Raw genomic sequence first — 23,918 nt, forward strand, 5'->3', positions numbered from 1 at the left:
GAACAAAAGCATTCAGCGCTTCAAAATAATATTCGCCAAACCCTTCTCAACCTACAAGCAAGAACTTTGGTAATAATCTTATAAACTCCACTCACAAGACTAATAGGCCAAAAGTCCTTCAGATCAATAGCCCCGAAATTCTTTGAAATGACAGCAATCAAGGTGGCACTAAGAATTTCTTCAAACTTACTACTAGGATGAAAATCATGGAGCAACCAAAGGCTCCACCATAGGCAGCAAGCTTTCGGCTGGCAAAGACGCATCGCTTGCAACCCTCGTAGGACTCTGCTCAACTCGCGCCACAACATCGACGCCAACGAGAGCTCGCTACAGATCCACCATGGAGCCACCAAGTTGGGAGGAGCACGAACCAGCAAGACCCACATCTGAGTTAATACAGCCCTCTTCCACAACTGGGGGCCTCATAACCCTTTACATGAAAGGCATATTTCATGGCAAGAAGGCCTTTTTCTTTTTTATCTAAAAGGTGGATTGTGTCTTTAGAAGTAGGTCATTCAAAAGGAATTAAAAATCCAGGTTGGGCCTTCAAATCGGCCTACTTTACAACATTAAACTCTCCTAGCCCAATAGAACTCAATCCTTCATCCACCAAGACAAACACTCGATCCACTTCCTCTTTTAAAAACTCCAGCTGACTTCTCATAAATCGTAGATTCCCACTAACACACGCAACTTAACTCCTTCGTACAACCTCATTACCTGAGACAAGCACTCAATCCACTTCCTCTTTTAAAAACTCCAGATGACTTCTCGTAAATCGCAGATTCCCACTAACACACACAACTTAACTCCTTCGTACAACCTCATTACCTGCTGCAACACGAAAACAGGGGCAGGACAAGTCTACAACACCTTCACCACCTCAACCAACAATGTTTTGAGCCCTCCTCATACCTTGTGCCGTAAGAAGGGTCGTGCCAGGTCTATCTACTGACGCTGTAGAACAACTCAACAACTGCATTGCCCTACCTAACACCTTCGCATATGTCCTACCACCACCTATCATTAGCGCCTTACTCGTAGAGACAGATGAAAAGCCACCCACACCAGTAGCCTACGAGCCACCATTGGGTTGACTAGAAACACTCCCCTACTCCCAATGCCATGAGAGAGTTCCCAGTTCCACGGCAAAATTTTTCCACCCTCCCCCTCCCTTCTCGTCCCTATGCACTCTACGACCACCACCCATGTACACCTCTACCACCAAATATCAACCAGACCTATTGGAGCAACTTTGGACTATTAAGAGCTTTACCCCCATCGCTAGACGATTTAAAGAACTCGGTCACCTCTACATTTCAAACCAACTCCTCCACCGTGGACAACAACCAAGCAACACTCACCTTACCCAACAACACTACACGGGAAAATTGTTGGCTTCTTTCAACCAGCCAAAGCAACAACCACCCTTTTGCTACAGAGAGCTCAAAGGTTTTGGCCTAAAAAAACCAGCTCAAGAACCCCATAGCAAGCAACCACACCAAAAACTACACCCACTCCACCATCAAAGAACAAATCAGACAATTAAGAAAGATTTTTTTTTTTTTTTTGATAAGTAATAAACTGTTTTATTAAAAAGCGTAAGGCACCCCAAAGAACACTGGGAGTATACAACAGGATCACCTAACTAGAAGGAGAAAAACGAAAGAGAAAATCATCATAACTAATTGCAACTGGAAAGACATGCGCCACAGTTCAAAGATACAAAGTATGAAAGCAAAAGGCTAGAATGTCTTCCCAAGTCCCCTCCAAATCCTCAAAACACCTATTATTCCTTTCCCTCCATATACACCAAAAAAAGCACGTAGGCACCATTTTCCAAACCGCGGCACTCCCACTCCTCCCTGAAGACCACCAACAGGCGAGCAAATCCGAGAGCCAATTCGGCATCACCCAAGACAACCCAAACCACCCAAAAAAGAAACTCCAGAAAGCATAGGCAACCTCGTAATGAATAAGAAGATGGTTCACCGTCTCCTCAGTCTTCTTGCACATACAACACATGTTCGTCACTATCACCCATCGCTTTCTAAGATTGTCCAGGGTCAGAATTTCGCCCACAGCCGCCGACCACACAAAAAAAACTCACCCTCGGAGGAGCTTGAGTACGCCACACACTCTTCCACGGAAATCCTCCCCCTTCAGAATTCGCCAAGGAAGCATAAAGGAGCTTGACCTTGAAACGGCCCCTTTTGGAGGAATTCCACCACAACCTATCTTGACACCCTCGCCTCACTCGCCTCACTTTAGCGAAATGTAACACATGGAAGAAGGAGGCCAGCACATCCACCTCCCAATCATGAGCCTCTCTAGAAAAGCTCACATTCCACTGGATAGAGCCACCCAGCACCTCCAACTGCTCCGCCACTGAAGCGTCCTTTGCACAGGCAATGCTAAATAAACCTGGAAAAGCATTCTTGAGGGCCATATCGCCGCACCACAAATCGTGCCAGAAGCGCACCTTAGACCCCTCCCCTACCTCAAACCGTGTAAACCTTTGGAAAGTGTCCCACCCTTTCCTAATGTTCTTCCATAATCCCACCCCCAAAGAACCACCCGGCTCCAAAGAACACCACCCTCCCCAAAGACTTCCGAATTTCGCATCTACCACAACCCTCCACCAAGAATCTCTCTCTATCCCATAACGCCACAACCATTTCCCTAATAGGGCACGATTGAAGGTCCTGAGGTTCCTGATACCCAATCCTCCCTCCTTAATCGGAGTGCAAACCTTCAACCACCTTACCAGGTGGTACTTGAATTCATCGCCTAGACCCCCCCAAAGAAAATCCCGCTGCAACTTCTCAATCCTCTTGGCCACACTACCCGGAATAGGGAAAAGGGACAAATAGTATGTAGGCAAGTTGACGAGCGTACTCTTGATAAGCGTGACTCTCCCCCCTTTCGACAAATAAGACCTTTTCCACCCTGCCAACCGCCGTTCTATCTTCTCGATAACTCCATCCCACACATGTTTAGCCTTGCACATGTTTAAGAAAGATTATTATCATCATGAAAAGAAAACTCACCAAGTAAACAACAGGCTTTGCAGTAAGCAATTGAAAAGTATTTAGTATCTCAATATCAGCAGCTTTCCATTCCCCAAGACGGACATCTTTTCCATCCTCGAGCCATGCTTTGACCTGCAGAAAAGCCCCCATATTTGTGACAATCTCCATATATAAAAAATCATGATTATATGATGCCAACCATGTGTAAATGAACTAGGAGAATTCAAGCTTGCTTGATTTATACAAAAATTGAAGCATCTAGAAAACCTTAAAGAGTATTATGCATAAAAGACTAAACAAAGATCCACTCAAAGATCAAATTTCATGCTTTAACAAAAAGCTTGACCAACTACTTCTTCTAGACTGTGGGAAGGCCCTAAAAAAATTGCATTATAACACCCTCTCAAGCACTAGCGGTTCATTTAATGTTCTTAGTCCATGGTCTTTTTTTTTTTTTTTTTTTTTTTTTTTTTTTTGTAACAAACCACTTCATAGAAAAGAACCAACAGAACAAAACCCTCACAAGGAGGGGAGAGAAGGAGGTGGATCTTTTCCACTACAAATGGGAATAGAGAGAGGAGGGGAAACTAAGGAGGGAATGCAGCCCGAGATAACTCTTGCCGCGGCCCTATATGCCACATGATGGGCGCAGAAGTTTGCACTTCTGTTGACTTTTCTGGCCTCCCAAAGGGAAGAGGCCGGAATAAGAGAAATAGTGTCAGTAATTACATGATCAATATGCCAATCCAAGACTATAGAAGGTTGCTGTAAAGATGAGATTACAATAGAGGAGTCTCCTTCTAAAATGAAATTATCAAGATGCATAGAAGCTGCTAAGGAAGCTGCCAAAAGGGCTGCTTGAGCTTCACCATAAGTAGGATTACAAGGGGGCCTGACTTGGGAGAGGATTTTGATAATCTGCCCATTAGAATTTCTGCAAACAGCTGCTTGCACAGAGAAACTCTCTCTGATGGCTGTATCAAAATTCACCTTGAAGATGCCTGTTGGAGGAGGAGACCAAAGCTCTCTCACTGGTTTAGAGGAAGGAGTCCAAGCTGCATGGTGTTCCAAGGAAATCCGATTGATTTTTGCAGCCAGCTGGGAGGCTTCAGGGATAACACCATTATGGACTGCTTGATTTCTGGAAAACCAAAGCAAATCACAAAAGACAGCAGCATAGCTTTGGAACAAATGTGAATCTGCAAGAGGAATACCAAAAGAACTATGAGGAGTTAAAATACCTTTTATCCATTCTGGAAGACTGAGAGAGGACCATTTTAACGAGTCTAGAGGCCAATGAGAAGATCTCCAAGATATTCTAGCAAAGAAGCATCTGAAGAAGAGGTGAGAAAGTGAATCCTCTTCCACATTGCATAGAGGGCAAATTAAATTGGCAGGAGGTATGGGAAAAATAGCATTTAACCTAATCTTGGAGGGGACTATGTCCCAAGCAATTTTCCAAAGGAAGAGTTTCAGCCTGTCATTTAGCTTGAGTTTCCAGAGGAGCTTCCAATGACTGGAAGAGAGAGGGGAAAACCCAGCTGAAGTTCTCGGGCTGCTAATGAGATTATATGCAGATTTAGAAGAGAAAGAACCATTAGCAGAGGGGGTCCAGATATGCTCATCCGAAGAGAGATGGGTATATTTGATTTTTAGGATTTCCCTAACACTGACAGAATCAAAAAGAAAATGAAGGAGAGGAAAATTCCATGAAAAAGTGGAGGAAATAGGATCATAACAGAAAAGATCCGAGACTATAAGGTTGGGAAGAGGGAGCAACAAAAGAGGGGAGGCAGAAGGAGAGAAGGAAGGAATGGTAGGGATCCAAGAGGAGCTCCAAATAGGGAGAGAGGAGGAGCTATGGATTCTGTTACAGGCACCTTGAGAGATAAAAGATTGAGTTTTAAGGATACCTTTCCATAACCATGAGGAGGAGGAGGAAGAAAGGGATGGGAGGGAGAGAAAAGAACAAGAGTGGAGATACTTACCTCGCAAATGAGCAACCCAACAAGAGTCTGCATTTGAGTGAATTTTCCATCCTAACTTGGAAATGAGGGCCAAATTTACTTCTCTCATTTTCCTGACACCCAAACCTCCTAATTCCTTTGGAAGACAAAAGGAGTCCCAAGCCTTCAAAGAAAGGTTCCTGGTTTTTTTTGGAGGAAAGCCCCACCAAAAGTTTTTGAAGGTCTTGTCAAGTTCAGAGCAGATACTAATGGGAAGTAAGAAAGAGCTCATGGCATAGGAGGGAAGAGTAGCTGCCACTGATTTGATAAGAACCAACCTGCCAGCTTGAGATAAAGTTTTTGCTCTCCAACCTTCAACTCTACTGTGAACCTTGTCAAGAAGACCTTTGAAAGCTCTTTTTTTAGAATTCCCCATCAGAATAGGGAGGCCAAGATAAAGAGAAGTAGAAGGATTACAAGGATAAGGAATAATGTTGGAGATAGCTGAAGAAGTGGAGTAATAGGTGTTCTTGCTGAAACGAATGGAGGATTTTGCAGCATTAATAGACTGACCAGACCATCTACAATACTTATCCAAACAAGATTTAATGCAGCCAGCTTCAGAGACAGTAGCCTTCCCAAAAATTAGAAGATCATCAGCAAACAACAGATGATGAATAGCAGTACAATTCCTAGCAATCCGAAGACCTTTAATAGAACCTTTTCTTTCCTCTTTGAACATAAGTCTAGAGAAGACTTCAGAACCCAAAATAAAGAGGAAAGGAGAGAGGGGATCTCCTTGTCTCAACCCTCTTTCAGGGGAGAAATTACCAAAAGGGCTTCCATTAAGAAGAATGGAGAAAGATGAAGAGGAGATGCAAATTCTGACCCAGGAGATCCAAATGGGGTTGAAACCCAATTTTTCCATAATAGACAAGAGAAATTCCCACTCCATTCTATCAAAAGCCTTCTCCATATCCATCTTGAGAAACATGTAACCACCTTTGCCTCTCTTGGATTTGAAAGTATGAAGGAGCTCATGAGCCAGAATCGTATTGTCTTGGATATTCCTCTTTGGAACAAAAGCAGATTGTAAAGGAGATATGATCTTGGGAAGAAGGATCTTCAATCTGTTAGCCAAGATTTTAGCAATAATCTTATAGACTATGTTGCATAGGCTTATAGGCCTGAACTGATGAGCAGTGTGAGAGCCACTTATCTTGGGAACCAAGGCTATAAAGGTGTGATTCTGATCCCTCAAAAGAAAGTTGTTCTCAAAGAAATTCCAAATGCATTGCAGAACATCCCCTTTAACATGACACCAGTATTTCTTGAAAAAAAGGGCAGTGAAGCCATCTGGACCAGGAGCTTTAGTGGAGCCAAGACTAGATAAAGCTTGAAAAATTTCTTCCTCAGAGGGGATGGAGCATAGAGAGACATTCTCCTCCTCAGTGATGATAGGAGAGAATAAATCCAGCATTTCAGCTTCAATGGGAGGTCTAGAAGAAGTAAAGAGGGTTGAAAAGTGAGCAGAGAAATTCCCACCAATATCTGCTCTTGAAGAAACCCAATCACCAGAATTCAACTTGAGAAAGTTCACAGCATTGGATCTTCTCCTGATGAGAGTAGAAGTGTGGAAATACTTAGTATTGAGGTCCTTGCAAGTCAACCAAATTTCTCTGGATTTAGAGCGCCAGAGGATTTCTTCCTTGGTGAGGAGATTTTCCAATTGCAGCTTCAAACTAATCTCCTGATCAGAAGAGGAGGGAGAGGGAGGAGATTGCTGGACAGAGTCTAAAAGGAAGAGAGTAGCCTTAATCTTTTTTTGAATGTTACCAAAATGTTGAGAGTTCCATTTCAATAAGGCTGATTTGGTATTTTTGAGTTTCTTAGGAAGACAAGTGGCAGGGTTACCAGGAACAAATTTTTGCCAAGCAGCTTCTATAATCTGACCACAAGAAGAGTCTTTGGTCCAAAATTCCTCAAACCTAAAGGGTCTAAGAAGGAACAGGGAAGAGTTGTTGGTATTTAGGGAGATGGGGTTATGGTCAGAGTTGTGGGCAGGGAGGTGGAGCAAGGAGTATTCAGGGTGAAGATGAATCCAATTTGGAGAAGCCAAACCTCTATCCAACCTTTCCTTGATAGAATCCATTCCACTCCTATTGTTACACCAAGTGAAAGGATTTCCAGCAAACCCTATATCAATCATACCAAACCGATCAATGAAGCTTCTAAAGGGGCAGTGGGAAGAGCTAGCTACTGGTCTCCCACCAAGCTTCTCAGATTGATCCAAAATAGAATTAAAGTCACCTATACACAGCCAAGAGGCTTCAAAAAGATCACCAACAGAGGCAAAAGAGTCCCAAAATGCCATTCTATCTCTTCTATTAGGAGGACCATACACACAAGAGAGAATCCATGGAGAGTGAGGAGGATCAGAAAAGCACCAAGCTGAAATATTATTCTTATTGGTTATAAAACATTCAAGGTCCACTCCTGGACGCCAAGAGAGAACCAAACCTCCACTAGTACCAGAGGGAGCAACTTGAGACATGAGAAAGAAGCCAAGCCTGTTCAAAGTAGCAGAGACTTGGGGGGGAGGGGATTTAGTTTCAGAGAGGAAAAGAACATCAGGAGATTGATCACGGATCAACATCCTCAAACTTCGAACTGCAGCAGGACGAGAAAGTCCTCTGCAGTTCCAGGATAAAATTTTCATTGGTTTTGGGGAGGCTTGACAAAGCCCCCCTTCTTCTCAGATTCAACTTCAGCAATCTCAACTGCTGAAACCAGTTTGTTTTTCCCTTTTCTAGCAGCTTTAAACAAGGGCCTAGCTGGGAGTTTTCCAGCAGAACCTGGTGTGAACAAAGGAGTTTGAGAGAGGGACAAGTCTGGAGGGTTAACATTTTCAGAGGTAGCACCAGGTCCTTTTTTATAAGAAGAGATCAAATCAGAAATTCTAGGCCTTTTCCTACTGATCTGGAGGGAGGGAGGAGAAGGAGGGCTAGGGGAAGTATTTTCTGGAGATGATAAGGAGGGTGCTTTTGGGGGACGGGTGTTATATGGAGATTTCCTTGTCTGCTTGGTGATTTTGGTTGAAGTGGGGAATGATTTAGTGGGAATAGAAGGTAAGTTGGGAATGTTGATAGTAGCCGTAGAGTTTAAATTTTCAGAAGGGATGGGCTTGAGTTGGAAGTTTTGGGCTTTGTCTGGTAAAAGGAGGTCAGTGGGTCCATATTGGGTTAGGTCCATAGAGTTGGGATCCAACGATGGGTTGGAAACTAACATGCTAGTAGAGGGGGGAAAAAGTTGAATAGGTTTCTGTAACAAGGATAAGGCTTTTAAAGTTTTTTCAAGAGGAATGTCCAATCTTGCGGCAGTTGGTGGGATTGGAGCAGGGATATTTTGTGAGGGGGTGTCTTGAGTAAGGGAGGAAACAGACCTCGGATTTTGGGACAAGAGAGATGGTTGTTGAGATGTCAGGGAGTTGTGAGGATTGAGGCGGGTTTCTAGCTGGTTTGCATGGGGTTTAGAGCTGGTCATGCATGGCTGTGTGGGATCATTTCTGAGACCTAAAACTGGGGAAGAAGAAACAAAGCTTTTCCCCACATGATGAGTCATAGCTGAAGGAGAGAGCAAGTTTGAAAAAATGGTAACTTTGAGAGAGATTTTGTACCTGGACGGAACTCTGTCAACTTGGGAGGCTTGGCAAGAAAATTGCTTGTGACCAATCAAACCACAATCCGTGCAATAGACATCCAACCTTTCATACTTCAGACTGACCCAGGTGGAAGTTCCATCATTCTTGGTGAAGGGAAACCCAGGATTCAAAGGCTTGCTGACATCAATTTCAACAAGAAGCCTTAGATAGCTACGAAATGTGTTATCAGCACCACTAGCATCATCAACCTTCACAAGGAGGCCCAATCCTTTACCAATAGCAATGGCATTTTTTATAGACATGTTGTGCAGAGGAAGCCCGTGAACTTGAATCCAAAAAGGTACTGCTTTAAGTGAAAGATCACCTAAAGTGGCTGAGGGAGACCAAACTTGTAAAGCTAGTAAGAAACCATTTACATTCCAGACTTGCTTGAGAATTCTGGATATGTGTTCCTTCTCAGAAAATTTGAACAGAAAAATGTTTGGGCCAAGAACAGCAAAAGAAAATGGGAGGGCAAAGAACCAAGCTTTGATCAGGCTAGCATTAACAGATTGATTGTTTTGTGTTTTTTGGGAGATGACCTGTCCTACCAAAGGTAGAAGTTCATCATTAACGAGTTCAGGGGAGAGAGTTTCTAGTTGAGAGGAAGGGTCCTCCCAAGTTAGAGCAGCTGTCTGAGCAATAAGGGAATCTAGTTCTAGAGTAGAGAAATCCATAATCAAAGAGCAAGGAGAAGAGGGAAAGAGAGGGAAAGAAAAGAACCCAGGTTCTAGAGGAGCTCCGGAGAGAGCGAGTTTTTTTCTTAGTCCATGGTCTAAAGTAATAAAGAACTTGAAAGAAGTCTCCATTGATCACAACCCACTTTTCTTGCCTTATTTGAACATATTACATTCATGTCTACATATTATAACCATATGCTTTTTAAAAAAAAAATGATGCGATAATATAAATACTAACAAAGAGACAGATATATAAATGCATTTGTACACATTGAATAAAAGTGAATCTACTCTACAATAATCCTTATATATATATATATATATATATATATATATATATATATTAATTCCTTAACTATATCTCCAAAGAAGCAATAAACAGCAAAGGATGACAGCAACCAATAAGACTTCACAAAACACTGAGTGGTATCGAAAACATATGTAACTACTACATTTTTACCTCACAATATATATATATATATATATATATATATATATATAATCGAATTATCATAAAAAGAGTAAGGTGCCTCTAGGTACACAGGAAATATATAGAAATATATAAGACAAAACACCTAGCTAACTAGAAGGGGAAAAAACAAAAAAGAAATCATAATAACTGAGCTCTAAAGGAGAAACAAAGATAGGATAAAGAGTATAGAAGAAAAAAGACTCAAGCCCTCCACCATCCGCTCACAGTCCTCAAAATTCATGTCATTGATTTCCCTCAAAAGACACAACAAGAGACAAGGGGGCACCATCTTCCACACATTAGCATTCCGAATGCTACCAGCAGTCCACCAACAAACAACCAAGACAACCCAAACCAACCAAAAAAACATTCCATATGGCACAAGCAACCTCACAATGGAGAAGAAGATAGTCCAAACAAGATATATGACTTGGTAAAACATGAAAAGAAAGGTTACATGTTCAAATAAAGATTATTGTTTGAAGATATCAAGCACAAACCTTATCACAGACTTCATGCTCTATTTTTAACTGCTTGTCATTGCTCCTCTTCATGCTCTTCTCAAGATCTTCTATCCTTCTTTCCATAAATTCAATATCCTACAGTTAGGTAACATAAAAGAAGCAAGTTTTAGAACATTTCTTTCAATGCATACATTGCTATTCCCAATATGGACATATGGATAGACAATTTGGAAAGAAATGAAGGGGCAATACTATGGGGATACTGAAAAAAGAATTCGTAGACCATAAAAAATCATCATTAGGAGCAACATTCATCAGCATAATAAAATTTCTTATGAAGTATAAACGCAGATACAAAATCTAAATAAAAGCACTAACCAAATAATAATACCTAGCTAAAGTGGCATAGGGGTGAGACAGGGTTGCATAGAGCATATGCTTGAAATTATCAAGCGCATGGTGCACTAAATATTAATAACTTTTTCTCACATACATACGATTTCACCTTTTTGAGTACCTTACGCACCATAAAAGTGTGCAAGTCATTCTTAAAATCATAAATTTTTCCAAACGATTAAATATCCATCATAAGAATCATTTGTTTAATGGAAAACTTTTCGAAACAAAAACAAAAACCATGGTTTAGGGATTTTTGAACTTCAAAAAGCCTCTTAATCCGAGCAACTAGTAAATTCATAATGCCCTCATAAGGCCTAGTCTAAGAATTACCTAACATCAGAGAAATTATAACCATTCGGTAAAATAGAGAATAACTATCTAAGAAGTTAGAAGATATCACAAACCACATTGTTTGTATTCTAGGTCCCATACCACCTGTTGATGCAGCAAAGTTAGGAGCTAACATGGCCAGCCATTGTGATAATATTTGCATATATCTAAAGAGGCCCAAAAGACTGCAATAAACTGCAACAGTAGAACATACTTAAGGTTTCATCCAATTGCATATAAGTGTTTTAATAAACCATTAGTATGATACATTCTATTATAGTAAATTGTGCGCAAGTTCCACAACATTTTTTCGATGGTTTCATTAGGACTGGAGCAAACCACGGGACAGGGATTAACATAAAAGAACATATTTGGGCCTTCTACATTTGGGCTTGAAATTAGTTAACCCCATCCCAAGCTTTGGCATGTGTATGATGCCAACTTATAAAAGTACACACACATATACACCTTTCATTGAACTTTTGTCTAAACTACCAAACAGCAAGACAGAATTGTCAAATTTTCAAATTTTCTTTTGTACTGTCATGTAAACAAGCACCTCTATCATTAAATAACAAATTGCAAAGAAGAAAAAGGAAAATAAAATCATCTCGTTGATTTTGAATATGTTCCTCTCCCTCCTCTCTCTCATCATTGTCTCAGACACCATTATTTATGCATCCATAGAACAATCCCTCGCCCACGTCCTTGCAATTGAATCTCTCTTTCTTACTCTTTTACACACAGCCTATGCATGTTCAGGTCGCTAGCTTTAGATTATTCCCAAATTTCAATATAACATAAATCATAAATTCCAGTCAATGGAGGAATTAGCCATATTCTGCTCGATACCAAAAATAAAGCTGACTGAATATCATATAAAGTATCACTATAATAAGTTATACGATAATAATCAACCCTCCAGAATGCAACACATTTGGAATCACTTAAGGTTTAGGGAAGTAGACATACTTAGAGAAAGTACTGTAAAACGGGAGCTCAAGACGCTAAATTCAAGACTAATAGAAAATATACCTTTAGCCTCAATTCTGCGCTAATAACCTCTAAATCCCTCACAGGATCCACAGTATCATCAACGTGGATAATGTCTGGATCTTCAAAGGCACCTAGGGCGGAGAAAGGTAGAAGTGTAAATCACTGTAATGATACTTTGATACAAGAAAATCAAAAGAGCGAAACTAAAATGAGAACTATATTCTAGATGAGTCCCAACGTGATTGCAACAGCATCCAAGATAATAAATCAAAAGAAATCAATTGTACAGTAAAATATACACAGGATAATTTATTGGTCACGCTTAGCGGAGAAAAAATTTCGGAGTATTCGAACCTCTCTAATTCGTTTAGCTTACCATCTAATGAGGTCAGAACATATGTGGCTAAAGCTCTTAAACTTGGCTAGATTCATTTAATAGTCAATTCAAGCTCAAACTCAGCTAAGCTTGCTATTAGGCATACAAAACTATTTATATTTACTTAATGCATACTTTAGGATAAATATACCAACCATTTTTTTTTTTTTTTTTTTGATAAGTAATAGCCAGTTTTATTGAAAGCGTAAAGGCGCCCCAAAGTATACCAGGAGTATACAATAGGATCACCTAACTAGATAGAGAAAAGCGAACAAGGAAATCATCATAGCTAATTGACACCAGGAAGACATACACTACAGTTCAAAGATACAAAGTGTGGAAATAATAAGATAATAAGTCTTCCAAAGATCCTTCTACATCCTCAAAACACCTATTATTTCTCTCCCTCCAAATGCACCAAAAGAAACAAGTAGGCACCATCTTCCAAACCGCAGCACTCCCCCTTCTTCCCGAAGTCCACCAACAGGCGAGCTAATCAGAAACCCGTCTCAGCATCACCCAAGACAACCCAAACCGCCCAAAAAAAGCGCTCCACAAAGCATAGGCCACCTCACAGTGAAGAAGAAGGTGGTCCACCGTCTCCTCATCCCTCTTATACAACCAACACCTGTTTATCACAATCACATGTCGCTTCCTTAGATTAGCTAGGGTCAGAATTTTGCCCAAAGCTGCCGACCACACAAAAAAACTAGCCCTAGGCGGGGCATGTGTACGCCACACACTCTTCCAAGGGAAGCGCCTCCTTTCAGAACCAGTCAAGGACACATAAAGAAGTCTGACCTTGAACTGGCCTCTTTTGGAGGGGATCCACCACAACCTATCTTCACACCCTTGTCTCACTCGAGCCGAATGCAGCAGCTGGAAAAAAGAGGCAAAAACATCCACCTCCCAATCATGAGCCCCTCTAGAAAAACTAACATTCCACTGATTATAGCCACCCCTCACCTCCAAAAGGGTCGCAACAGAAGCATCCTTCGCACATGCAATACTGAAAAGACCAGGGAAAGCTGTCTTAAGAGCCGTATCTCCACACCACACATCATGCTAGAATCGAACCCTAGTCCCTTCTCCCACCTCAAAACGCGTGAAGCCTTGGAAAGTATCCCAATCCTTCCTAATATTCTTCCATAACCCTACCCCAAAAGTGCCTCCACACTCCAAAGAGCACCACCCTCCCCATAAGCTTCCAAACTTCGCATCCACCACAACCCTCCACCAAGCATCTCTTTCCGAACCGTAACGCCACAGCCATTTTCCTAGCAGTGAGTGATTGAAGACCACTAGGTTTCTAATCCCCAATCTGCATTCCTTAATTGGAGTGCACATCTTCGACCACTTCACCAGATGGTATTTGAACTCTTCGCCTAGCCCACCCCATAAGAAATTACGCTGTAGCTTCTCTATGCGCTTGGCAACACTAACCGGAATAGCGAAGAGAGATAGATAATAAGTAGGCAAGTTAGCAAGAGTGCTCTTGATAAGCGTGACCCTGCCACCCTTCGACAAGTACAACCTTTTCCATCCGGCCAACCGACGTTCTATCTTTTCGATCACTTCATCCCAAATATGCTTCGCCTTACGAGGAGCCCCCAACGGCATACCAAGGTATTTGATAGGCAGAGTTGCAACCCCACACCCTAGAATGCCTACTAACATGCCCACTTGTTCCTCATTTCCCACTGGAATTAACACCGACTTAGCCAAGTTGACCTTCAAACCGGAAGCAGCTTCAATAAATAGAAATAGACTCCGCAAATAACAGACTTGGGAGGGCATAGCATTGCAAAAAAGCAAATTATCATCAGAAAACAGAAGGTGAGAAACCATAGTGTTACCGACCTTGAAGCCATCAAGCAGCCCCCATTCACTGCCACCGAAATCATCCTGCTCAAGGCTTCCATCACAAAAACAAATAACAGAGGAGATAGGGGGTCCCCTTGTCTCAAACCCCTAGAACTGCTAAAAAAACCATTAAGAGATCCATTAACCAGGATTGAGAATCGCACCGAAGAAATGCAATGTTCAATCCAAGAGCACCAAATCCCCCAAAACCACACCTCCTTAGCATATATAACAAGAAATCCCAATTCACATGGTCATAAGCTTTTTCCAAATCCATTTTGCAAATGATCTCTGGCTCCCCCGATCTCAACCGACTATCGAGGTATTCATTGGAAATCAGAATAGGATCTAGAATTTGCCTACCCTTAACAAAAGCACTTTGCGACTGAGAAATAATCTTATCCAAAACAACCTTCAATCTATTTGCTAATACCTTGGCTATGATTTTATAGATACCTCCCACAAGACTAATCAGCCGAAAGTCCTTAAGATTGATGGCGCCGGGAACCTTCGGAATAAGCGAAATAAAAGATGCATTGAGGCTCTTTTCGAACAGACCTCCTGCATGAAAGTCTCTAAACACCTTTATAATATCTCCCTTCACAACCTCCCAACAAGTTTGGAAGAAAGCCATAGAGAACCCGTTAGGCCCCAGCGCCTTAAAGCCATTCATCTTGAACACTACCTTCCTGAACTCTTCCTCTTCAAAGTCTCTTTCCAACCAACTAGCCTCCTCCTCCGAAATAGAGTCAAAAGAAATACCATAAACCAGAGGCCTCCAACGGCATTGCTCCGTAAAGAGTTTTTTATAGAACTCGACTATGTGCTCATTAATCTCGGTCGGGTTTGAAGAGGGGTTATCTCCAATCATAAGAGTATCAATGGCGTTGTGTCTTCTATTGGAGTTGGCTATGGAGTGAAAAAATTTAGTACACCTATCACCTTCCTTCAACTACATCACCCTGGATTTCTGCCTCCAACTCACCTCCTCCATAAGCAAACAATTCTCTAACTCACGAACCACCTCCGTCTTCCTCCTTATCTCCTCCTCTACCAAGGCCCTATTCTCTTCGTTCACATCTAACACCCGAAGCTCCTCAAGAAGCAACCTCTCATTCCTCTCAATGTTGCCAAACACCTCCTCATTCCAAGTCTTCAAATTCATCTTCAAGGCCTTAAGCTTACGAGCAAGAACAAAACTCAGCGAACCGTGGAATACATAAGAGTCCCACCATTGTTGCACTTGGGCCACAAACCCTTCCGCTTTCAGCCACATATTTTCGAATCTAAACGGCCTTTTCCCCTTGGGCATTTCCCCTATCTCAAGGATGATTGGGAAATGATCGGAACAAAGGCGAGTAAGCCTCTTCTACCTGACCCCTGGAAAACAAGCCTCCCAAGCTAGGGAAACAAGAAACCGATCAATCTTTGACCACACCGGGGGATCGTTGGATAACGACCAAGTAGACGAGCCCCCAACCAAGGGAAGATCCATCAGCCCTTGTTCAAGGATAAAATCAGAAAACTCCATCATAGCCGCATCTAGATGAGCTCCCCCTGATCTTTCGCTAGGGAATCGAGTGACATTAAAATCACCCCCAATACACCACAGCATGTCCCACCAACTCATAATGCCAACCAACTTCTCCCAAAGGATTCTTCTATTCCTGTATAAATTCGGGCCATACACCTATGGCTGACAATTTTGACAAAACCCGACACGAACACGACACGAAATTAGCGGGTTTGGGTTTACATTAAACGGGTTTGGGTCATAAACGGGTCGACCCGTTTATAAGTGTCTGACGGGTCGTGTCACGGGTCGACCCGCGGGTGACCCGCCAGACCCGTTTACACTTTTTTTTTTTTTTTTTTTTTTTGCTTTTAGCCTACAAGAAAAATCAAAAAAGTGAAAAACGCATGGTCAAGGCTCCAGAGTATTACCTATAAAGTAATATAAACCTAATAAATGTTTGCTTGACTTCTTGACTGGGTTAGCATCAAACGTAATAAATGTTTGCTTGACTTCTTGACTGGGTTAGCATCAAACGACTGTTGGCACCGAAAGCTCCACCACAACACCCCCTTCTCATTCATTTATGCCGCTGCGGGGGGGGGGGGGGGAATAAAGTGGAGGTGAAGGGGGAGAGTCCAGATCCAGACTTACAGGGTCCAGACCCTCTTGCGAGAGTGAAGAGTCTAGACTCCAGACTCCAAATCCAGACTTCCAGAGTCCAGTCCCCGATCGGCCTCACTTTTCAGTCCTCACGCAGCCACGCCCACGCCACTGCCACGCCATCGCCGCTCCTCTTTCTTTCTCCAACCTTTTCCATTTTTCCTTTCTTTCTCCACTGTTGCTCTCTCTCTCTCGCCGCCCCTTTTTCTTTCTCCCGCTCACCGCTCTCTCTCTCTCGCCGCTCTCTCTCCCCGCTCTCCGCTCACTGCCGCTCTCCCCCTCTCTCTGCTGTGCCGCCGATGTCGCACTGCCACTCTCTCTCCCGTCGATGTCGCGGACGTTGACACCGGTTGATGACCCGCCGACGTCGTACTGCACTGTGTTCTGGGTGAAGTTTGCTGTTTGGGTTTTTTTTTTGTTAGCAGATGCTGGGTTAACGGGTCTCACGGGTAGTGTCGGGCGACCCGTGAAAATACCCGTGTCGTGTCGGAGGGTCCGACCCGTTTATTAAACGGGTCGTGTTTGGGTATTACATAAACGGGTCGCTGGTACCCGCGGGTCATAAACGGGTCGACTCGCGGACCCGTTTTGCCAGCCCTACATACACCCCCGGCAAAAGCCCAAACCGAGAGATCCCTCATATTCCTAAAAGACACCGCCAAGGTGTGAGCCCCCACACAAACGTCGACCTTCTCCACCACCCTATTGTCCCACATAATTAGAATACCACCCGAAGCCCCACTTGAATCCAAGCAGCACCAATCCACATGACTCCGCCCCTAAAGACTACGGACAATATTGCGAGACATACTTCTAAGCTTGGTTTCTTGAAGACAAACAATGTCTACCTTCCAATCTCTAAGCAAATTACACACCCTCAAACGCTTGTCCCTCTTGTTCAACCCTCTCACATTCCAAGATAAAATGTTTAACTTCATAGTGTTGCTATCTGCCCCTTCCCCTTCCTGCTGCCACGTCTTGAACCCAGACTTCTAGCATCATAATTCACCGAGCATTCCAAGTTCCTAACCTCCCTCTTGCCCTTCGATCCGCTGCTTTTAGTAGTCGTCGTATTATTCCTTCGTTCCTCTTCTAAGAAAGTCAAAAGAGCTAACAGCTGCAGCTTGTGGCCCGTATAAGAAATCCCCACAATCGGATAGATCTCATTGGCGCATTGGATCACCCAATCTAAATAACCCGAAGCACCCCCTGCCACATGAGCATGCTTGTTCCAAGGAGAAGACACCACGGCATCTCGACCCCCAACCCCTTCATCCTCACTACCCAAGCATCCTTTGTCCTCGTCCCCAAGGGTCTGAACTTCGACTCCGAGCTCAACCACCCTGCCATCCTCTCCAGCAGCCTGGCCCTCATCACAGAGCTCGACCACTCCTGCATTCCGGAGTGGACAACCAACCCAGACCCCTACGTCCCGATAAGAGTCCCGCCCCTCACTAACCTGCACGTCCTTCTGTATCTCATCGCCATGAAGACCCGTCTCTAAAAATCTGTCCTCGCCCACTGGATTTGACCTCTCCACTGTCGACAGTTGCAGCCCTGTCTCTCAGTGGACCAGAGACGCGCACGCCGGTGAGGTCAGGGTGTCGCCGCCCAATATTTGCACGCCAACACCGCCTGAAGCCTTCCCAAACACTAGCAACTCTTGATCAGCAGTGGGCTCAACCATCGTTAGCTTCACCGGTAAAATCTAGGTCAAACCTTCCTCTCCCCTGTCCAACAACTTGATCGCCGATGAACTCAGGGGATCTCCGGCGTCACCTAAAGCAGCCTTACCGCCGATCTGACCACCAGGTGAGTTTGCGGTACTTCCGAAGCGGCGGCGGCGAGAACATCCTTGACCCCCCGGCAACAGCCTCCCTGAGCGTGGGGCTCCTGCCGAGGATGACGCACCTGGGTCTCCAATCCTTTCCCACGCCAGGTTTGGGTATTTCAGACTGCTCCTCCCAGTTGGGCCAGTCTGTCTTCTACCTTCCTGGCCCTGGCTCGAGCCCGATCCCACAGGAGATTTAAGCTTATAGACCAACTTCTTTTTAGCCTTAAAACCTTTCACGACCCGTGGGCCTTTCCCTGCAACCCGGCCTGTTTCTTGTTGATAGCTTCCTTTCTTAGCTAGAACAGAATCACCCTCCACCCTCTGAAGCCCATTCTTCACCTTCTAAAGCCCAATCTTCTCCATCTTTTTAATTGCCACATCCTCTCTCTAAGGACCCACGTCCCCCCCTTGATCTTTCAACCCATGCCTAACAGAATTGGGATCCGAGCCCCTCTCTACCTGCTGACGCCCAAAAATCTCCACCCTCTTAATTGCCAAATCCAAACCCACGTCTATTCCTTTTTTCAGCCACCTTAACGTCTCTTTGCAATTGTGGAGCTCGAGAATTGCACAGGAGAGGTTCTATGCCTGACACTCCTCACGTCCCGTCAGTGCATGTACCGGACTGCTGCATGTAATATATTTGTCCATAAGATATGGATCTATATTACATGTTACTTACTTAAATCAAGCTTGAGCTTCAACCCTCAAGCATGAGTTAGGTTTGTCAAACTGTACATCATGCTCAAGCTTGTTAGGCAAAGCCCCCTTGCAGCCATAGGGCTCACCAAACAACTATGACAATAAATAACATTTCTCTAATCAAGTAACTAGACTATAGGGTTTGCATGATGCCAAGTAGAGGGCTGCCGCATCCTCTTTTAATTTTCACCTTAAGCAGAATTATTATACCCACAATCACATAGAAGATAACAACAGGACATAAATACAACCAAACAGACCATAACACTTCCTAGCCATACAACACATGAAAATGAATATGGTTCAGCAAATTAGTATTCATTATCGTACTTCTTTCTTCCCTTTCTTTCTTTCTTTCTTTTGTTTTGTTTTTAGCTAATACTCATTTTCATGAACAGCATATATATTTGTCCATATAGAGCAACATTCAAACATGTATAATTGCAAATATAAGCTTCTTACGTAAAACATGGAAAATTCCATCAACTGCACGTATGTGAGATAAGAAACTGTTGCCCAATCCTTGTCCTTCATGAGCACCTCTCACCAATCCAGCTATATCATGGATTTCTAAGAAAGCTGAAACCTGAATATGAAAATTACTCAAATAAGTTAAGAATTATGAACAACAAAAAACAAACAAAGCGGTCCAGAAAGATTATTCATCCTTAAATACAAACTGCATTTTTTCGCACAAAACTGTCATGGATGTGTATATGTAGTCCAGGATCAGGTTTCTTAATTTAACTATGGATGAACCTTCTGTTGGGAGTACTCCCTTATATATAACCTGCCACCACCTGACTTCCATCTCCTTTTGGCCTCTCAGAACTGAAATTGTAAAGGGAACTAAATTGATTCAGAACGATGCAAGGTGCTTTTATTCTTCCACTTCTTCAGATTACTCATAATGCGCAAAGCTCATTTCAAAAGTCAAAAGCATGGGCCCTGAAATTTTATAGATCCTTGTCTAATAGTTTCAGTTCCTTTGCAACTACTTAATTAAGATATTCCGGAGATCAATACATTCTTATAATCATTATATCATGGTTCAGAGAAAGCAAAGAGAACTGCTTCCTTATGGTGGACCCTTCTGGCCACCATCTTTATGATATGGTATCAGCAAAAGAGAAATAGGAGTTATGCACCAGATATTCTTGCTTTCAGCAAATCATAAGTTACACTGTATGAGGCCACTGGTATTCAGTAGAAGAAGAGAAAAGATAAAAGGGGAAGAAAACTAAAACTTCTATCAACGCCACATACCAAAAAAAAAATTAAAAAAAAAAAAAAGTTAAAGCCCTGAATTCTTCTGCCTTTCAGCCACCAGATATTAGAATTTCTCGGCCATTCTATTAGACCAAAGTGGTGGCTACTAACCAGAGAACTAATCAGGTAAGGATTTTTCATAACAAAAGCATTTAGCATCAATTAAACAACCTTGTGATCTGGCAGAATTTATAACCTTTACTACGATATAAAAGGGGCACTGAATATGGGGGCTAAGCTCAATAATAGTGAAGGGAGATATATCAATCATGGAGCATTTTAGTACAACTCTCTTGTGGAATTGTAGATAAATGGATTTTGGTGAAAACTCCCACAATATCCCTAATGTAAAGCATACGTTAGATCCACCTACAACAGTAAAGAGCTGGGAAACCACAGCAGAATCTGCAGCATTCATCAGGATATAAAATTCAATAACCAAATTACCTCACACAGTTATATATGTATAGAAACATAAAGTCCGAGTAAGAAGCTTCAAAAATTGGAGGCACAAACCTCACTTTTCGGCTTGAACAATTGGCAGAGCCATTCGAAGCGCTCATCAGGGATATTAACCCGCGCCTCATTTGGCTCGATGGTACAGAAAGGGAAGTTTTCTGCAGGTATCGAGAGCTTTGTGAGCGTGTTGAAAAGCGTTGATTTTCCAACATTAGGCAATCCAACCTATAAAAAAAAAAAAAAAAAAAGAAGAAGAAGAAAATATATATCAATCAAGGACCATAAATATGCTCCCAATTTAACAAAGCCGGCAAATTTCAGTGACCCAAACATCGAAGATACCCAAAAGAAAAGAATAACGAATGATACACTGCAAATTACTCAGAATGCGACAATCATATTGCAATGCTGCACGTTCAATCAAATTATAGAATTTCAACAAAAACATGAACTTGCACGAACATTTCAGCACAATATGACCAAATACGAAACCAGAAGTATTAGAAACACAGGCATAAGTAAAAAAAAAAAAAATCAACAAGAGAACAAAAAATTATCAGAACTCGAAGACTAGCAGAATGGGAATGCAAATGAACTCCAGACCTACATATGGGTTCGGATGAGTCTCAAATCCAGAGATTCATTTCCTTTCATCCATTTTACTTTGTGTTTCTGTGAAACCAAACAGAGCCTAAGAAGATAAACAATTCGGAAATTGAAGGAAAACGAAAAGAAGTGGAAACTTACAATCCCAATCTTGAGGTGAGATGAGAATCTGCCAAGGATGGGTCGCTCTGCTGGTGCTTCCTTCGATTTCGCAGCTTTCGGAGGCATTGTTTCTCGGAGAGAGAGAGAGAGAGAGATTTCTAGGGTTTTTGTAGTAAGTGAAAGGGCGTGTGGTGCTGAGCTCTGGTTTCGGCAGTGGGCATGATCCCCAGTGAAGGCAGGTCTTGTACTCCATAGGGTTCCAAGCCTAGTCACGTCCTCGCGTTGGGCCAACGCATGCCTATGACGCGTTAGCCCATTCCCAATGTAAGTGTCATGCTGGCTATGTTTGGCAACAGGCCGGGCCGGCACTGTAGCTGGAACGGCACTGTTCCAGCTACAGTGCCAGCAGCAAAAATTGACTTTTTGCTTAATTTTTTTTTTTTTTTTTTTTTTTTTGAAGCCAGCCACCCCTTTCTCCTCATTTTTTCTTCTTTCTTTTTTTTTAATATTTTGCTTTAAAAAAAAAAATAAAAATAAGCAAAAAGTCAATTTTTGCTGCTGGCACTGTAGCTGGAACAGTGCCGTTCCAGCTACAATACCGGCCCAGCCTGTTGCCAAACATAGCCGCTATAAGTCAATTTTTGTCTTTGTAGGATTAAATACTTAATACTCTCTAGAATTTAATAACTTTATTTTTTTTCACCTAAGGTTTCATTTTTATCATATGAGGTCTCTGTGATTTTGATAAATGACCAAGTTAGTTCATCCGTTAGTTGATCTAACGGACTGACACGTGGACCAATCAGATGTTGACAAGTGACACCTATTTAATTTTTAAAAAATATATGTATTCTTTAAAAAAAATAAAAAAATAAAAAAATAAAATAAAATTGAGGGTGGCCGTGGGTGGCTCGGCCACCCCCTTGGCTCCAAGGGGGTGGCCGAGCCACCCCATTGGTGCCCAACGGGGTGGCCGAAACCACCCCCAATGATAGTTGGGGGTGGCTGAAACCACCCTCATGGCCAAATGGGTGGCTCCAAATGGTCAAGGGTCGGCCACCCCCAATATTTCTTCCTTTTTTTTTATTTAAAAAAAAATTAAATAGGTATCGCATATCAACATCTGATTGGTCCACGTGTTAATCTGTTAGGTCAACTAACGGATAGACTAACTTGATCATTTATCAAAACTATAATGACCTCCTGTGGTAAAAATAAAACTCTATGAAAAAAAAATAAAGTTGTCAAACCCTAGGGAGGTATTAAGTATTTAACCCTTTTTTTTTATAAGTTAGTTTTGCTTCTTTTTTTTTTTTTTTTGGTATTTATCAAATTTGGTGATCGATCATTATTAAATTTTGATCAGTAATTTTAAAAGTCAAATCGACTTTTATAACTATTCCAAACATACTATTCCTTTTTTCTTTTCTTTTTTTGAGGTATGTTTTTGTTTGTTTTATATGACAAAAATTTCCTAGTTGTTGGAATTTTCGACTGTCCTTTAAGCATGTGCGAAGCATTTTTTTTTATTAATGCTATTAAAAAAAAGCATGAAATACATACATGCTGTTAAAACTGAGAAATTTTATATTACCCTTATATTTTTCTTTTATCATTTAAAGTTGACTTAGAGCCTGTTTAAGATTGCGTTTGAGAAATTGAGATTTTAAGTCAAAAAGAGCTGTTGGGCAAAAGTTTCATTTTTAAACTTTTGTCAAAAGCGCGTTTTGGTCATTTTTAGGCTTTTTTGACCCTTAAAAGCACTTTTTATTTTTTTACCAAACAAGTGTTTTTTTCTTCAAACGAACTTTTTGAGTGTTAAAAGTACTTTAAGAACCCTCAAACGCAATCTCAAATAGACCCTTATAGCCTATTTGGGATTACATTTAAGAAATAGAACTTTTAAGTCAAAATGCGTTTTTGGACAAAAGTTTCATTTTTAAATTTTTGTCAAAAGCGTGTTTTGGCTATTTTTAAAGTTTTTTTGACCTTTATAAGTGCTTTTAATTTTATTTTTTTACCAAACAAGTATTTTTTTTTTCTTTAAACGAGCTTTTTGAGTATTAAAAGCATTTTTAAGTATCTCAAACGCAATTTTAAATATGCCCTTAGCATGATCTCACATAACACTTTTATTCTTGAAATGAGCCTTTTAAATTATTGGAATATCACGCTTCATTAATTTTGGATGATGGAAATGGAATAAAACAGTAGACTATAGAATTACACATTAAAAGAACATGTCATCCTCCTATATTAAGAGACATATGTCACTTCTTAAATCGGGTTGTAGGATAGTTTGTAAGAAATGTAAATCCTTACCATAACTCAAGTAAACATAAATATTTAATATTTTAATAACAAATGAAAACTTATGAAAAACTCTTCAAAAGAAAAATTATTATGATGGTAGCCAACTTGATGAAATTTCAAATATACAAGAATTTTACAATCGGTTTATACTTACAAAACCTTTGTAGTATTATAGCCTAACACAATCTTGCATTCCCAG

The 23,918-nt window shown here is 41.6% G+C and overlaps 1 protein-coding gene across 1 annotated transcript in view; it reads right to left on the bottom strand.

The window, feature by feature from the left end:
* The window catches only part of LOC132172263 (GTP binding protein), a 34,239-nt gene extending 12,606 nt beyond the window's left edge, over positions 1 to 21,633 (bottom strand). The window contains exons 1-6 of the mRNA XM_088512408.1: positions 21,446 to 21,633; positions 20,756 to 20,923; positions 19,433 to 19,556; positions 12,059 to 12,150; positions 10,331 to 10,429; positions 3,051 to 3,164 (exon numbers count right to left, since the gene is read on the bottom strand). Coding sequence (XP_088368534.1) covers positions 3,051 to 3,164; positions 10,331 to 10,429; positions 12,059 to 12,150; positions 19,433 to 19,556; positions 20,756 to 20,923; positions 21,446 to 21,532 — 684 coding nt within the window. The 5' untranslated portion in view covers positions 21,533 to 21,633. The remainder of the gene's footprint in view (positions 1 to 3,050; positions 3,165 to 10,330; positions 10,430 to 12,058; positions 12,151 to 19,432; positions 19,557 to 20,755; positions 20,924 to 21,445) is intronic.
* Between the last annotated feature and the right edge of the window lie 2,285 nt (positions 21,634 to 23,918).

The sequence above is a fragment of the Corylus avellana genome, chromosome 1 (assembly GCF_965113065.1).
Source record: "Corylus avellana chromosome 1, dhCorAvel1.hap1.2, whole genome shotgun sequence".
NCBI classification, from domain to species: Eukaryota; Viridiplantae; Streptophyta; class Magnoliopsida; order Fagales; family Betulaceae; genus Corylus; species Corylus avellana.